Source organism: Poeciliopsis prolifica, unplaced genomic scaffold, assembly GCF_027474105.1.
Source record: "Poeciliopsis prolifica strain line A6 unplaced genomic scaffold, Auburn_PproV2 SCAFFOLD011, whole genome shotgun sequence".
Taxonomy (NCBI): domain Eukaryota; kingdom Metazoa; phylum Chordata; class Actinopteri; order Cyprinodontiformes; family Poeciliidae; genus Poeciliopsis; species Poeciliopsis prolifica.
In genome coordinates, this window is record NW_026562386.1 from 6,072,209 (window position 1) to 6,090,509 (window position 18,301).

Sequence of the window (18,301 nt, forward strand, 5' to 3'; positions counted from 1 at the left end):
TATATAAATTACATATAATGAGCAAAACTTCAAATGTGATGACAACATAAAAGAGTCAAGTAGAGATACATATTCTAAATAAACTTGATACTTTAGTACAAAATTAATAAATCCAGGGAAAAAACACTAAAGTAAATGATGTATTTTTTAATTTTACGTTTAGTTTCTGTGTACGCAGTGTGACGTAATGACGTCGCTCTCATTGCGGATGTAAACAGAGCTCGCCGCACATGGAGCCAAGAGCGGGGATGCTGCTGACTGCGGAGCGGTTTGTCTGTCCGGGGAAGGGGAACGGTCTCCGGGCCACAGCCGGGATCAGCCGGGGTCAGCTGGTGACCTCCGCCGAGCCGCTGGCGTCCTGCGTGTCCGGCAAACGGGCCAGAGAGGTCTGCCACCACTGCTTCACCCGGTAAGGCCGGTTCGAGTCCAAACCGTGAGGGTCCATCTCACCATGCGAGTTACTCTGTATTTTAGCTAACAGAAGCTGAAAGATGTTTTGGGGTTTTTTTAAAGTGTATTTTTGTTTATTTTGTTGTAAACTGCGTGTGTGTGTGTGTGTGTGTGTGTGTGTGTGTGTGCGCTCCAACAAACCTGCTTTTAAAAAGTTGCATTGCTTCCTCTGCTTGCTGCACAATTAATGTTTTCATTTAAATCAGGTGTTAAATTGTTTTACACGGATTCAAACCTAATGTAGTTATTCAGTGGGCCACCAAGTGGCGCTCTTGCTCTTTGCTGAAATGTAACATTGTTAACTCGTTTGTTGTAAAGCAGCGAGTTTATTATGAAGGATTTTTGTAAAGCTGGAATTACTTGAGTCTCCTTGTGTTTTATGAATGATTAATGCTCTCAAAATGTTATAAAATAAGCATCTGCGATAGATTAGTAATTACTACAGAACTAGATGAAGTTGAGCCTCATGTGGAAATTCTGAAACTTCCTTGTTTTGTCTCTAAAATTTCAGAGATTGATCTAAAAAAAATTCAGTTTTTGGGTGGAAATTTTCTCTTTTTTTCTATCTACAATGGACACCTGAACACAACACAATAACAGGAGAGAAAATTGAGTTACTGAAGGAGTTCGAAAAGTCAAAAATCTGCTAGAAAACAAGAACCCCCAACTCAGTTTTATGTGCAAATGCACATAAAAAGCTCTGCAAAGACATGGACGAGTTTACAACTGTGCATCTTTGAAGAGCAGAAGTCGAGCCTTCTGCACAACCAACAAGAACACAGCGCAAACAGCAGATGAACCAGCTGACCAAACATGCTGGTGCTCAGCTTGGGTTGCTAGGTGAGGTTGCTAAGCAAGGGGCAGTGCCTGCTGATTTGTGATTTACAGCTCGTTTTCCAGACCCCACAAAACTTTTTTTAATAGTTGGGCAGTTTTTAGGAACAGCAGGGACCCAAATGGAAGCATGAAAACATTCAAAATGTGAATTTTACACAACAGTTTCCCCCTAAGGTAATGAAGTGATTCTTTAAATGGTTCTTTAGGAATTTTTTTTGGTAGAGAGCGTAATTTATAGTTTCATCAGTTATAGGTAGATGTTGTTTTATTTAAATACTGTTAATTGTCGGCAGGTAATAGGCCATGTAGACCTTTGACAAAGCTACACTTATGCAGAAAGAGATTGTAGCTTTCATCACTCCTGCAGTGGTTATGAAAAACAAGGAAGAGAATCTGCTAACGAAGACGAGTCGGCCAGTCGGCTGACTGGGGCAGAACCAGTTACAGCCAGAAGCCTCCACTGTAACCTGACATGTAGTCAATATCTAAACAATATGCAGCAAAGAAGATGAAATTACAACTAAAGGAATCAATAAGAGAAAAAATTACACCACTTACAGTTTCCACTCTTTAGGCAATCAGCAGTTTATGTGTATGTTGAGGTGTGGGCTCGGTGGGGGTCAAAGGTCAAAGCTATAATGATATTTTTGAGATATTGAATAAATGTTATGGCTGCATTTTGCTGCAGCAGACACTCATCAGAGCCGAGGTTCAGAAAGCTTTATTGATTTATTTTCTGAAGACCTGCAAGTTGTCTTGATGTCTCACAAACTGCTGGACGGCATGAGGCGGCGTGTGCATGAACGCAGTGTGTGATCTCACACGTGTGGCGCGCATTTTTGTAGTTTTCCTAAAGCACAATTAGCTTCACAGCATGACAGGGTGTTGAAAAAAACGCGTCTCTGAACGTGCGATTGTTTGTTTGGCCGTATCACTGGAAGAACAGAGTCTGTTCCTGTGTTTGTGTGTCCAGGAAATGAGCATCGAAACTGGAGTTAATTACAGGCCTTGAAGGCTGCAGGTCCGTAATGAGTGATAAAAGCTGAGGGAATAAACTCAGACACACAAAACGTAACAGGATCAACAACTAAACAAACAGCTTTTATGTTCTCACACTCACAGCAAAGGTCGTGGAGGTCAGGAGAAAAATGTTAACAGCAAGAAAAATGTCAGGTTTTTTATTATTCGCTAGTAAGAAAGGAAACTTCAAAGTGAGGCGTTATTCTTGATATTTTAATATTTAAGTACTTGTGTAGCAAAGTCTAAAAAAACTTGTCTAAGATACACCACTGCCTGTCGCAATGAAAATGTTTGCTGGCAAATGGATATACTGCAACAGATTATAATGTTGTTGTGAGACTATTTTGAAGTTTATATTGATGATGGAATAATAACACAAAGACCTTTAAACTTTAATTTAATAAAAAACTCAACATTGGAAGATATTTAAAAATCCAAAATAAAACATGAGAACTAAAACAATAAATAAAACAGAAACAAAACCCAAACACGAGAGGAACCGTAAAAAATGATTTTAAAATGATATTCTTAAAAATATATTTTCAGGCTTGTTTTACTCAATGGTTACTTGCTTATTGTGACAGGTTTAGCTAAAGCTAATTTTTTTTGTTCAAGAAAATAAAATCATGACGGGGGAAAAAGAAAGCAAAATAGAGAAGATCTAAAATTTCAGCTTACAGCTCAGATTTGAGTTCAAAAGTGAAAAAAAGATTTTAAGGCATTTTATCTATTAAAAAATATGCCATAAATGGTCACAAATGGTCACTTGCACACATAGCGAACTAGCACTCTACCAGGGGATTTAAAAGCTCTCTTTGGGGAGCGCAGCCTGCTTTTAAACATCCACAGTCGTGAAGTCCAGTTTCTGACAAAAATTCTAATTTGAAACCCAGAAATGTCACAGCATTATTAGTTTGCACAATAGTTCTCCATTAAGACTGTCTGCAAAGTCACAAGACTCTAAAGGCACATTAGTTTTTTAAGCATATGTATAGATGTATATGGTAAAATGTTTGATAGTCTTTACTGATATATCCAGGCTGTTTTATCTGCAGTGCCATTTGCAGTTTAAAATAAAACACGCTCCTTAAGCAAAGCTAAAAAAGCCAAAGGGACGTTCATCTCGGCTGAATTCTCTAAAGACAGATGCTGAGCGGTGGTACAACCACGACTTGACAGTTTTTGTTTTGCCTGCCTGAAACTGATGAAAGAAGTTTTAGAAATGGATGAAAGTAGTGGAGGAGCCACTGATAGAGATAGCAGAGAAAACAGATTACAGCCCAGATATTTAATGCTTTTCAGCCTGTGTGTGTTGGGGTGTGCGTACATGGGGTAGGGGCCACACTTCTTCCGTCAAGTGTTTATATTTGACACCAATCTCTCACTCCGCGTCTCTTTGGACCATGTGCAAACACACACCGCAGATAAAAACAAACATCTAAGAGCTCTTGTCTTATTTATAGACCAAAGCATTTGATTGAAAGTCAGATGACACCAGTTTCCACGGGTCTTTGTTATTTTTAAAGAACACAGACAGAAATATTGACAGGCAGTCTAACTTGAGATGCTTGTTCTAATTTCAGCTGATGCCTTTTAGCTGGAGGCTGAAGAACAAAGAAGAGAAACATTCATAGCAGGCGAGTGTTATCAGCAAACTCTGACAGCGCCAATCATAGTTGTGAAAACATGGGAGTTCTCTTTAGGTTCTTTAACTGTTGGGGGAAATGATTGTGTAACACAAGCCTAAAGCCCAGATCATAACACCGCCTCCACTTTCTGATCAGAAGCTGGAAGGTATTATAGCATTTCTCCAGTTAGCGCGAGACTTGGAGGTTTATTTTGATTGTTTTTTTACCCAGAATGCCCTGCATTATAGTTTTCCTCCTGCTTTTGGAGCGGTGTCCAGTCTGCTTGCATTCACATATGCATTAGAATCACGTTAGGGTTCACTTCCACCAACTCAAGACCTGGTTTTTAGACGGATTTTGGAACAGTAGAAGGCCGCGACAAATGGTGTAATAATGCAAGTTCAGACTTCAGTTTCTAACAAACATTTAACACTGGAACTGGAAAACTTTTTAAATATCCAAAATAAGTAAACAAAACAACAAATCAAATGAATTATGAAGTTTGTAAGCAAAATTAACCTTGAAAATTAACCTTGAAAGAAGAGCCTAGTTAAGACCCTAACCCTTATGGAAATACACACACACATGCAGTCTTGCATGCAGCTTTTCTGCCTAATGTGCAAAAGCAACGCCCTGAATCCAACATGTTTCCAAACATCCGTTGCGTTTTTCCCCAAAGTCGTCCCAGCAGACAAGACTGATAAGAAAGTGTGTGAATCCGGCTATATGGGCAGCATACAGATGCTTTAGATGACAAACCAAGAGGAGCGGATGAGAGCAAACCTCCGCTTTCACCTCCACTCAATTTATTTCCCCATCTGCTTCTTCCAACATCTGTCTTTCTACCTTCCATCTAATTCCCTTCACCTTCTCTTCCACTGCCTTGTTTCTCTTTGTTAAAATTTGTTTCTGTCTCTCCTTCCTTTTGTTTCCTTCCTCCTCACACAGATTGTTTTTCTGTATCCTACCAGGTTCTATCTCGCTCCTCCCAAACTGTTGTTTTCTTTATCTCCTGCTGCTTCACACCCAGGTGCCTGGAAAAAAAATTGCAGACAGCTGTACCATTTGTAAACCGAGTTATCTGCTGTACACAGGGAATCCACCTCCACATGTGTGTGTTAGTAATCATCTAAAATGCACATCTGTTAGCAGAAATTAAATCTTGGTCCTCAGGAGGGTGAACATAAAAGTTGTCTGCCGAGCTTCGGCCTCGTGTTGTTTTTTTTCTCCCTCCATTAGAGGAGTGGAGTCAAGAAAAAGAAGAGTTCAGAGAGGATTTATTATTAGTGTAGTACATCTACATTTGTTATTTGTTTGAATCACAGAGTAGCCATAATTCAAGACCAAACTCAAGGCCCATGGGCCAAATCTGGCCCACCTCAGCTTGTTATGTGGCCCTCTAGATTCTAGACTAAACATTAAGTCTGCTTAAATATTATGTTTTCAATCAAATCACTGCAGTTTTTATCAATCAGTCCCACCAGTTTCTTGAGAATTATTGTGGATATTCACGTAAAATCAACAAATCCCACATAATTGGGAGTTTATTGCAAAATTTTTACTCTAAAATTGTCAAAAACTTTCTTGCTTGTCCTAAACAGCTGCCTCAGCTTTAATTGATGTCAAATTAAATCCATGATCTTTACAGCGAGTAATAAAAAGTCTCATTTACCATCATAAATAAGCACTAATATTTCCAGATTAGTACCACAAACACTTTGAATTTTATTGCAAAATATCACAAAATTCTGGAGGGACTGAAAAGATGATCAATATTATTATTTAACTTTAAGAATTGATATTTTAACAGTTTGTGAACAGGTTCTACCAATCCATTCAGGCACCATCGACCCTTTAAGAGCATTCATGGTCTGGATTTGGCCCAAATGAGTTTGACACTCCTGCTCTAATCGTCATCACATGAATTTATTCTCTGAAAGGTTTCAGTTCTTGTCTTGTTGACCAGTCTGGGTTCGTCCTGCAGCTACATACCGAGTGTGTCTTGATGTTCATCGGCTCCTTCGACAGCCCTCCTGTGCCTGTGCTTCAGAGCTCTGGATCTTTTGTGGCTTCTTGTTTGCATTTCAGTGAGAATATCTCACAGCCAGGCTTCTTTCATTAGGCTTCATTCTGGTCGTTGGAAATTCAGCTGCCAGGCATTTCACTGAGATCAAACCGCATCTGCTCGTACTTCTTCTCCTGGTTATTCCCTTTATCCTGGCTCTTCTCATGTGTCACAGTAGCTTTTAAATTTCTTGTGATGACCTTCAATAAACTGCATAAAGAGCTGTACAACTCATCAGTCTGGAATATTTAAATTATGCAAAGTAGGGAAGTGAGATTTGGGATGAAATTCGTACTCTTTATAGGTAAATGATTGAGTAAAATGAACATTATACTTTCATTCTATGAACTATTGACATGTCTCTGAAATTCCAAGCAAAAATTTAGTATTTATTAGCAGAAAATGAGAAATGGTCAAAATCTGCTAATCAGACCTCAAATAATGCAAAGGAAACAAGTTCATGTTCTTTTAGAAACAACGACACTAACATGTTAACTCGGGAAGAGTTCAGAGATCAATATTTGGTGGATTAAAAATGAGGTTTTCAATGAGGTTCAGTGCAGAGCTTTCATCATGATCTGCTGATAGTATAAAACTCAAAAACAGAAATAGAAAAATACTAATTACATCTTGTTTTTGTGAACAGCGACTTTAGTATTCATGTTATTTGTTGTTTTAGATATTTAAGATGTCTTCCAGTCCGAGATTGTTGATGTTCGAGAGGGTATGCTTGAATTATTAGACCATTTATTGCAATTTACCAATTATGATAAACAGTATTTGTGACCGTGACAGGCCTAGCTTGACCTTATTCCTTCAGACCCCCTGCTGTGTGTATCACTGTCATAATGAAACCATGAGGAGACTCGTTCCATATGTTTCCCCTCAGGTTGAAGATGACTCAAGATGCAGCTGGTTTCTTTCTGTCCGTCTGTCGGTCACACACACACATCCTTTTACTTCTATGCAAACTGAGGACTTTGTATTGATTTCTATTCATTTTAGGAACTAAATGTTTGCCTACATGTCTCAACAATAACCACTAGTAGTCCATTCCTAGTAGTCAACCTTAACCAAAACTTAATTCACACCATTCTTCCAAGTCAGTGGTGTCCAAAGTCGGTCCTGAAACATGCAGGATGTCGGCTCTTCAGGACTGACTTTGGACACCACTGCTCTAAATCTAACTAGCAGAGCACAGTAGAACTCACATCAAATGTTTGAAGACTGGGAAAAGGTCCTCACTTTTCACAAATAGCTCCTTTTGTTGGTAATTATTGTGAAAGTGGTCCTCTGCAGTTCATTTTCCAGTTTCAATAAATCCACATCTTGATTTGTCTCCGTAAGCCATGGTCTGTGGTGTCATACCCACGGCCAACAGTAGGTGGCAGCGGTGACTCTTTTGGAGCGATTTCTCTCAATTATTATTTCTTATACTCTGGTACTTTATAGATCGCAACAGTTGTGAAGATATTGAAGAAGCTCTTCATCCTGTAAACTTGCTTCCTCTGGTTTGAATATTTCAGAAATATTTCCTGCTGCAGGAAACTGAAGAGTTGAGCCAAGCAGCCCAGCAACAACCAAATACATGGTAAAAAACAACCCCCCCAAAAAAGTATCATATATATGTACTATTTTAGAGTGAAATTTTCTGGGCTGTGATGGGAAGAGTCTGTGATTGTTAAGATTCATGAAGTTGTAACTGGAACAGAATCTCCTGCAGCTTTTACTCATGGGGAATCAATTACCATGCTGCCCACACCAACAGGGATATGCTGAGGTAGGCCTAATTAGATGTCTCACAGCAAAGACTTAGCAAAACTGACCACACACACACACACACACGTAAGAACACAGATCTGTTGACTTGCATATTAATGGAGCAACCAGCGTCTCCCAGTTCCTCCAGTTCTAATGAGTGACAGCTTCTATTTATATTTATCCTGTTCTTCTAGTTCTTCTGTTTCTATCTTTGTGTTTGTCTGGCCCGCATTTTTTCTGGACCTTCTGTACAAAGTTATGCTTTGATCATAAAATAAAAACATCTTTTTGGGGCTTGTTATTTTTTGCAAAAGGAGGGATAACAAAGGAGTTTTATCTTCTCATTATCTGTAACTGAAACTGCAAGATTTTAGGAAAACGTACAGAAAATGTATCACTAATATTGCAACAGAATATGGTTTGTGCTAAATAAACTATGAAAAATGCTCGATGTTTTCATTATTTGCTTCCGACCAAACATTATACGGTCTTATAATAACTCCCAAAACATCTATTTACACCTTATTTTGGTCACTGGTTGGGATTTAAAACTTTGTAGTTCTGCAATGCTTCAGTCTTCAATGATTCTTATGTTTTTGGATTTTTCTGTCAAATGTGACTCCAAATTATTTGCAGAAAAAAAAGATTGTATTCAAAAAAAAAAATGCAGCCTGCATTGCAAATGGACGTACAAACCCAAGTTCAATTAACATCTACAAATCTGACCAATTTCTCAAAGAGTAAACACTTTTTTACTGCTAATTTTACTTTCTAAAACTCATAATGTAGAGTTCAAAATATGAAAAAATGTCAGAGTTCTTTATGTTAAAGAAATGAGGCTGCTGATAATAAAAATGTTATTTTCAGGAAGAAAAAAATTTATTTTATTTCAATTTGTCATAAGGATAAACTTTAAATTATGGTGTTTGTAAATGCAAAAAATCTACTTTTTGGCTCAGATTATCCTATTTGCTGTTTTTAAATAATGTTTTCCATGAAAGACGTCAATAAATTTAAAATGTTTTGCTATTTTTGTCTTTGTCGACTAGTTATCAGCTACCAAAGATGAGGGTTTTTGTTGTTAACCAAGTGAAAGCAAGAGAGAATATTTTAACACAAAATGGAAAAAAAATGCACATAATGTAAATCAGTTTTATTTCAAAAAAAAAAAAAAGTACTTTTAATATGCAAAAGTGGAATTCAACTATTTCCAAAGAGGCCTCTCTTAGGCGACTTTCTTCCTTACAATTACACATTAGTGGAGTTTCTCCCACATTTTCATAGAACACTAATGAATATGTATAGTCCAACCAACAGATGCAAAAACAAGGCAATTTATTTAAATTTATGCTAACCACAACAACAAAATGTTGCACTTGAGATGCCTTTGAGATGACAAATGCCTCTGCTTAACCAACAGATTATACAGATGTTGGCTGTCAGGGATGTGATCACTGATTTAAAATATATAAATAAAAGCTGAAATATCAGGAAATGAAAACCTAATGAGTACAGAGGCAAAGCAGCAAAGGAGAAAAACAGTTTGACATTGAGAGGAAGAGAAGGAAGGCATTAATTCATTGTTCTGTATGCTACTAATGAAACCTTTCTAATGTTATTCATGAGTTTTCCTGCTGTGCTTACAATCCAAACATGGACCTGCCATTCCTTCACACAACATCTGACTGGGACTCGGAGAAAAACAGCTAAGGAAATGATGAAGAAAGAGGAAGAGTTCACTCAAAAACCCTGGCTGAAGCCCAGTTGTCTTATTTCAGCATGAAAATGAAAATAAGACAACTATTAAGAAACAAGCAGAGTTGTGTTGCAGAATACCAACAAACCGAGGCTTGGGAAGTCCGTTTCTCATATCTTGAATATTGTTTTTTGTGCTTGTTTTGTTGGATTTGTCCCTCTTGTTAATGTGAACATCTATATTTGGATGGTTAAATGAGTGTTCATAAACATGGCGTACTGCATAAAGCTGCACAGGCTTTATGCAACACTCTAGTTGTGTGTTGCCCGCAAGACAAAGACGGGCCTTCGCTGTGTGTTTGAGTCATGAAATGGAAAGTCCAGAACGTGTGTGATTCTTCCTGAACCAGATTCGTATTAAACATTCAAGCGAAAGACTCTTGGCTGGACTGCTGGGCCAGAGGATAAAACAATGTTTTTATTATTGAGGTTGTGACAGTAAAATATTTCAGACGACTTTGATATCAGATTCAGAATAGATTTTCCTGCTGTTTCATTCTCTCGTGGCGTATGGAGAGCCAAATGTCTTAGTGCCACGAATTTCTTTAGAGAGAGGAATTATGAAATTCTATATATCCAAGATGCAATCCTTTAGGCCTGCTGGAAAACAGATTTAGGGATCATAATGATTTATCTGTATCTGGTTACCATCTGTTGGCATTTTGTCCCTTTCTACATCCATTTTGTATCCATGTACTTTAAGCATTTCAGCTTAATTATCTTGCTTAAGTTGGGTTTTTTTTGGGCTAAATTATGGAATTGGACTGAAGCATAAAAATGTTCCATTGTTGTTTATTAGTTTTAGAAATTGTGGAGTACTCAGTACCTTAGATCAACATTTATCTTTATACTTTCAATATCGGAGCAAGACCCTGAGAAACCCCTGTTAATTTAGAAATTTAGGAAAAACTTAGAAAGTACCAACTGCTTAACAACCCGGAACAAGAACCAAACATGGAGAACCAACATCTAGTTTTATGCCTATTAATACAACCAGACATGGAGAACCAACACTTAGCTTTACGTTGTACAAATCTAGAGCTCAACCTAGAACAACAGGAACCAAGATTTAGTTTTATACCGAATACAATCAAACATGGAGAACCAAGATCTTCATGTTGGAATCCAGCGAAACACATATTTCATAAATTATGGACTACTTATTCTTATTAAACACGGGGAATCAATATTTACCTTTTTCTTTTGGTTCTGTTGTTTAGTTCGTATTTCCTTCTAATTTATGCAAAGCACTTTGATCTGCCTTGTTGCTGAACATGTGCTTTATAAATAAAATTGTCATTTAATTTATCTTCATACTATTTTCTGAAGATCTCATGCTGCTGACAGAATGTGCTGGAACTCTGCTTGGGTTGCCAGGTAACGGGGCTGTGCCTTCCGGTGGTTGCTAGGTAACGGGGCTGTGCCTTCCCGTGGTTGCCAGGTAACGGGGCTGTGCCTTCCGGTGGTTGCTAGGTAACCATTGTGTGTGACCTGACATCTGGAAGGATTTAATGTCATTTTAAAGACGCCAACAAGCCTTAACTTGTTGCCAGAAAATGACTGGGTGTATTTTTTTGAGCGCTTGGGGCAGAACAAGCAGTAGTGACATGAAACATAAAAACATGCAAAATATGTAATTTTCATAGCGTACGGTGCAGCTCTGGTACTATAAAATGACCTCCAGAGGAACAACATTACCCATGAAGTTCAGTCTTAGAAATATGTGTGGAGCTGAAAAGGGATTTCTTGTTGTGTGTCTTACGGCTCCGGGTTTATGAGATGCATGACAATTGATGTATCCGTGTTTGGGTCTGGCTTTTCCGTCATCCGTTGTTATGGCTCCGCATCAAACTACAGGCATGTGTTTCTTAAACTGTGGGTGGCTTCCCGGTTTCTGTTCAACCTCAACGTGACATGAATAGCTCTGTTTTCATGAAGGTTGACACAATAAATTTGCCAGGTTCAGGATCCAAGCTGGAGAAGGCTGCTGCTGCAAATCAGGCCCAGCGGCAACAACGGAGCGGAGGGAAACTAAGAGACAGATGGTGAGGAAATGGGTTAAATGCAGAATAGTGAAAAGGAGAGAAGAGTGTTTTGGAAACTTGCACGCGGCGGCCGCCTCCTCCGGCCAAACACAACAGTCCAGACTGGTCCCACGCTGATAGAGACACACTGAGCTCCTGTTGTTGGAGGCAACAGCCTTCGGTTACAGCTGGACCGTGTGTGCGCACACACTCATATTAAAGCCCTTCATTTTGCTTCAAGGGTCTAATAATGCCCTCTGCAGCATTTATAGCGGCGCCCACTCTAATAAAAAGTGCCATGCTTTGTCCGATAAGCTGCGAGCTAATGTATTAACGTCCATCATAACCCGTTGTCCATTACTTTGTTTTGTGTGTGTACGCTCATATTAACATCCATTGTCAGATCTAATTACTGGTCCTCCATAATTTTCTTCCATTTTACCCGGATGTAATAAAACAAAAAGATGTGGGGCTTTTATTTTTATTTTTTCTTTCCACACTGCATGCACAAATCTAATAAAAGTGAGTTTTTCAGCAAGCCTGAAAGCTCACTTTCCTTTTCAGGAGCTTAAAAATGTAATTTTAAGCAACCAAATGGGATATTTATCAACAGAAGTACCTTCCAGATGTGGATATCTTTTTTATTTAGTGATATCTGGCATTGATATATGAAATTTGGGATCTTTTGTTGTGGTGGAAGGTTAGGAGTGGTTGAACTTTTTGAAACGACACAGAAACCATCTGCAGGATTAAATGGTATTAAAAAGAAAACATTGTCATGTGAAATAATCTATGTGCGTTCTGCTACATCTGGTGTTAGCATTTCAGACAAAAACATCATATTGGCTGTAATTAGATAAACACGTTGAGGTTTCAGGTCCTGAAATTGCCTAAGTCTGGACTTATTTGAGATGCTGTGGGATGACGTCTCTCATGTTCCATCATGTTATTATGTTATATCTGGTTAAAATCATGCCTGAATGTTGCTTTGATTCCTTCATATGTGTTTTCCTCCTTGAGTAATTGTTGAACCTTTGTGAAGACGTGTGTTAGAAAGAGTAGGAGCTTCTTAAAGAGACACAGACCCAATTTCAAAACATTAATTTACGAATTTCAGTTTCTTTTAAGTTATGTTTGATACGTACAGCATTTTGAACTTAATGTAGTTTCTCAATTGTGCTGTAAAATGGCCCTTTATTCCTGGACAAATAATTCCTCCTCTTTAAAAAGGCTGTTCAGCTCAAAAAGCCTCTAATGCAGCTGAATTAAAACACTTGTGCAAAGAACAGCTGGTCTAAACTCTCCTCTGCGATGTAAGAGCCTCATCACCAGTTACCACAAAACACTTGATGGTTGCTGCTGCTGCCAAGTGTGGCTCAACCAGTTAGCATTAGCGAGTGATTCATTTTTTATAAAGGCTTATGGTTCACAAAGCTCACCTCCCTTAATAAAACACATCTTCATTTGGCTTTTGGCTTTTTTTAACTATTGTATTGTTTTCTGATCTAAAAATGTGCAAAATTAATCTTTTTGTTTTGACTATTGTAGTTGTAAATAAATCTTACAATTAAACTTTGCTTACATACATATACTGATGTGATTTCTGTTTAAATCCATCAGTTTATGTTTTTCTGTTGTAGAGAAAAGTTAATGTCTCTTTGGTTGCTCATCTTGGTTATCCCAGATGTTTGTTTACATTTTGTTGCCTCTAGTTTTTATACATACATAGATATATTCCTGATTATTTAAACTTATTTCTTTATTAGTAAAAATATTTGAAAGTGGGATGCGTTGCAGTTTTGCAAAACACTCAAATGTTGATACGGCTGGAAGAAAACCACACGCTAGCACAAAAACTTTTTATCAAAATTTTTTTTTTCTCAAAATTGTCGTCAATTTTAAGGTAATTGGAAAGGCAACTACTGTGTTGGTAACTGAATTGTTAGTGTACTTAAAAAGCAACACTATGAGCAGGGAAACTGGACTGAAACAGTAATTTTATGCCTCTCAAACTCTCAGTCAGACATTCTTTCCTCTCCACCAAACAATCATTCTGTAAAATTAGACACTGCAGCCACTTTAACTGTGTAGATTATTTTCTGGGCTCATATTAACCTATGCACAGACACAATGATACACTCTGAAAGGGGTTTCTGTGACTCACATCTGTGTGTGTGTGTGTGTGTGTGTGTGTGTGTGTGTGTGTGTGTGTGTGTGTGCGTGCGTGCGTGCGTGCGTGCGCGCGCGCGCGCGTGCGTGCGTGCGCGTGCGTGCGTGTGTGTGTGTGTGTGTGTGTTTAAACAGTGGTCTCCACTGTCTGTAATTGGCTGCAGAGAGCGACGGATTCGGCTCCTGCTTGTTATCAGACTGAAGCCAAACTGGGAAGGACAGCAGTCTCACCCAGACAGAAGCAGCAGACGTTACATTTGCACATAATTGTACATAAAACACCAACAGTGGAGGCGCGGCTGTCACACAACATCACTATGTCAGACGCTCAGACATTAACCATGAGGAGAGGGTACCTGAATGCATCATCGTTGAGATTTTAATAGTGGATAGGGAAATTTGATAGTTACAGATTAGTCAGATTTGTGCAACAAATGCAAAAGGACAAGATTAGCATGTTACTTGAAAAAAGTCAAGACAGCAATTGGACTTTACTTGGGAAATATTGGTGCATAGCTAGTAAGTTACCAATGCCCATTTAAGACTAAATCTAATAAAAACCTGACAACAATAATCTAATAATCCGGTTCCTCTGCAGGTCAGTTGAGTCATTAACTCTGAAATATTATTCCTAAAATTATTCTTACCCTGGCCTAAACGATTTTGGTTGCAAGTAAATGGATTTTTTGTAAATTCATTTCTTTCAGAAAAACATTATGTGCAGCATTTTTTTCCTGAATAATTTGTTTTTCTCTCTCCTGTCTAGACAAGAGACCTTGTTGAGATGTTCTCAGTGCAAGACGGCTCGCTACTGTAATGCAGCTTGCCAGGTAGGAGAGTCTTTGTGTTTGTTCAAAAGTTATAGTTTACATCCCAATGAGGCTTGTTTGCCAGATTAAAAGTGCCTTTTAAAATAAAAACCTAAAACAAGATCTTTAACATCTCTTTTGCTCCATATTTCTTTATTAAAATGTTTTGTTTGTCGAATGTAATCTCTAATCTTGAATCAATTCTGTTCTTTTCCTATTGAACGACCTCTGCCACAAATAAAGGAATAAATAATAATCAAGATTAAGATTTATTTTGAACTATGCAAACTTTTACTGATGAACCAAAGATTATTCCAGGAAACAACAAAACACGGTGAGGCTTAAGTGAAAAAAAAACCCACATAGAACAAATTAATCTACAAATTATTGATAAAAAGATAGAGATTTCATTATGAAAGTGTTAATGTTAAAAACTCAAATGACTGATTAAAAGCCAAGGTTAATAAAAAGTTGGTTTGTCTCTAATGCATCTGAAGAGTCAGGATTTCTTATGGAGGGATAATCAGTCCATGTCAGTTTGGTAGAATAACTTATTTTCTCACGCTGTGATAAACGGCTGTAGCACGCTGACAACAGGCGAGCTAATGCTACAACGGGAAGATAAATGTGGATAAATGAGTGTTTACAAACCATCCAGCTCTTTCTGCAGTCACAGCATCTGCTGCGTTTATGAACAAATAATTCCTTTGCAGTTTTGAGTTGTTGTACTTACTTTGATTTTAACGGAGAAGTGAAAAAGGACGATGAATTTGAAGCCTGATGAACGGTTTAAAGTGTCAGCTTCCCACACCTGAACTTTGTTCCAAAATGGCTGCTCTGCCACTTCTCTCCCAGGTCCTGGTGGGATTCTTAGATTTACGTTCACACATCGTGTTTTTCCTTAAAGGATGAACAAGGTTATAAAGCAAACAATCAGTTTTGGCACGATTGATTGCAATCGTGCCAAAACGATTGCAATCTGGCTTTATCAGAGCTGTGATAAAGCCACGGACAAGAATAACATTTAAATTTTTGTTTTTTTTCTAACACTTTTTAAATTGAGATTCAAAAATGATCTACATTTTCTCAACCTGTAATCAAAGACTGCACTAATTCATTCATGAACAATCAATATGTTTCTATCAACTATGGATTATTTCAAAGCTTTTTGAATTTCTCTTGCCAAATTTGCAAACGTATCTTCAGACAAAACTTCAATGGAAATAAGATGCTCTCACTAAATCCAAAGTCCTGAAAATACATGTTACCTGGCATTGAGAAAAGCCTTTTTTGTGGGTGAAAGGTTAAAACTGAAGTGTGTAATGTAATAGAAAGACACCTTTGTGTGCATTATATCCATCAGTGTGTTAAATGACCCTGTTCTGCAGAAACAAGCGTGGCCTGGCCATAAGAGAGAGTGTAAGTGTCTTCGCCGTCTCCTGCCCAGACTCCCTACCGACTCAGTCCGTCTGGCTGCCAGACTCATGTTTGCTCTGGTAAGTTTCTAGAAATTATCCTCGTTATTCTCACTTAGAAAACTTGTGGAAATAAGATTCTATCTTTATTTTAACCATGTAGTGTTTTGACGTTTCGGTTTTTGAAATCCACTTGTTCCTGAAAATAAAATAAGATACACTGGTTATGTAGTAAACTAAAAGTATACAAATATGTGTAAAACAAAAATTACATTAATTATACTCTCCTTTGCATTTCAGTTAAATCCTACTAAGACTGTCGGTGACGAGCTCTACACTTTAGAAGAACATGAATCACGTAAGTATCTAATGTAAAACTTTGCTTTCAGATTTTATTTGCTATTGTTGTGACAGTTTGTTGGGTTCTGGTCATTTCCCCATTTGCCATTTCATGTATTTCTTTTTGCATTTCTACTTTTTCAGCTACAAAATGGAGCCGTCTTTAACTGGACATTTTGTACCAATCATGCATGAGTTCATAACATTCAGGGAAATGCTTTATGACCTCAAATTAATTAATTAAAGGAATCTTTTTTTAACCTAAAAATACTTTACACTAAGGTGAAATTATCTGTCAGCCAAAATGTGGTCATAGTTATTTGAGAGATTTTGATTGAGCTTCTAATTCACGTAGTTAATTTTAGAGAGATATTAAAATTGGTTGTAATAAACAGAGATAACTTATGAATGTTTAAATAAAAGTTGGGGCTGGACGAACGAGTTTTTCATATCAGTCGAGATGAACAATTATTGATCAGTTTTTATTTTATGAGGTTTCTATTTTATCCTTTATTCTTATTGTTGTTTTTTTATATTTAAAAAAAACACAAATGTCACAGAGGTCAGACATTAAACTGCTCCTGCTGCAGCTACTCTGCAGGTTGCTGCTCGATGACCAAAGAGAGAGTGAGTTGATTCCACCACTTATTTGGCCATGAGAGTTTGAGCAGCTAAAATCTTTCCTCTGCCTACATCCCCCAGAATGCTTCAATTAAATTATTGAGTATTCCATCAGACGTATTTTCGATCGATATTGATCACGATACTCATTGTTACTGATTTATTGTCCTTCCCTAGTAAAAGTTTTTCATTCTTGCAGACTTGAATTCGATGCCTGAGCAGAAGAAGGAAGGGCTTTCTCAGCTGGCGGCCATGTTGGAACTGTATGTACAACAGGAAGGAGATTCTGACCTGACACAGGAAGTGACATCAGCCCTGCCCCCTTCCTGCAGGGATCCACTTAGCCTCATTGCAAAGGTTGGTGAAATGACTATAAAGCCTATTCTGCTTTCCGTAGCACAAGATAAAAACACATTGATGTGTTTCACCCTGTGAATGGAGAAATGCACAACCTGCCTTCATTCGTTTAAGCCTCCATTCCCCAGTTATCTGTTCCACGATGAAAATTATCCACATGAATAAAATAATTACAAAGTAACAAAATTAGGCAAAGCAGAAATATTCCAAATTAATTTATTTCAATATATGAAACTTTAACAAACCACCAGATTTAACCAAAAATCTGTTGAGTTTATTTTTTCAAACAAGCCTGTTTTTTATTAATTGAAGTTACTCACAGTGGGTAAAAGATCCAGAAGTTTAGTAGTGATACTTCATTGTACGATCACTCAAGTAAAAGTGAAAACTACAGTGTAGTGAAAAGTATTTTTTTTTTAATTAGTAAGGTAAATGTAAGTGGTTAAGGTTAATGTAGATTGTTGACCGAAATTCTTACACTGTTGCATAAAGATGCTACTTTTCTGATATTGGGTACATGTGGATATCCCTGCGTTTAATTCAGATAAATTTTGAATTAAATATTTGTATTTTTATCAAAGTTGCATCCTGATAGAAAGGATCTGCTTTGATTATATTTTTGTTTAACTTATTAAGTGAAAAGTGTCTCAACTGCTGCAGAAATTTTGACAGACAAAATATTTACATTTCTGTGACATTTTTGTTTGCATTTAGACTAATTCAACTTGTGTAATTCATAGACTGCCAACAGGGGGCACTGTTACAGCACGGACAAGTGCTTACAAAAGAAGTCGTTAAATTTATTCCCTGATATTTCATTTCAGCATGTCTCTGTCTGTGGACTACTTTTTGTCTTTTTTCATGCATCGTTTTTAATTATTTTGTTCCTCTCCACACTCAGGCCTGTTTGTTTGGCTGCCTCTATTCCTCCTCTTATGTTTTCTCTCTTTACATTACAAATGAGGACTTTAGTGTTATCTACTTGGAGTCTTCAGCAAGCTTAACAAAATAGGCCGTCACTGTATGATGCTCATGTTTGTGACTGTGTGTG

General features: G+C 37.6%; 1 protein-coding gene across 3 annotated transcripts in view; it reads left to right on the top strand.

Moving 5' to 3' along the window:
* The first annotated feature begins 215 nt into the window (after positions 1–215).
* smyd3 (SET and MYND domain containing 3) overlaps positions 216–18,301 on the top strand; it is a 62,838-nt gene continuing 44,752 nt past the window's right edge. For all 3 annotated transcript variants that reach the window (XR_008606376.1, XR_008606377.1, XM_055036335.1), the window contains exons 1-5: positions 216–409; positions 14,476–14,539; positions 15,907–16,014; positions 16,234–16,291; positions 17,093–17,250. Coding sequence is in view for 1 of the 3 variants with exons in the window: in XM_055036335.1 (XP_054892310.1) it covers positions 231–409; positions 14,476–14,539; positions 15,907–16,014; positions 16,234–16,291; positions 17,093–17,250 (567 nt within the window). In the remaining 2 variants the exon portion in view is untranslated. The remainder of the gene's footprint in view (positions 410–14,475; positions 14,540–15,906; positions 16,015–16,233; positions 16,292–17,092; positions 17,251–18,301) is intronic.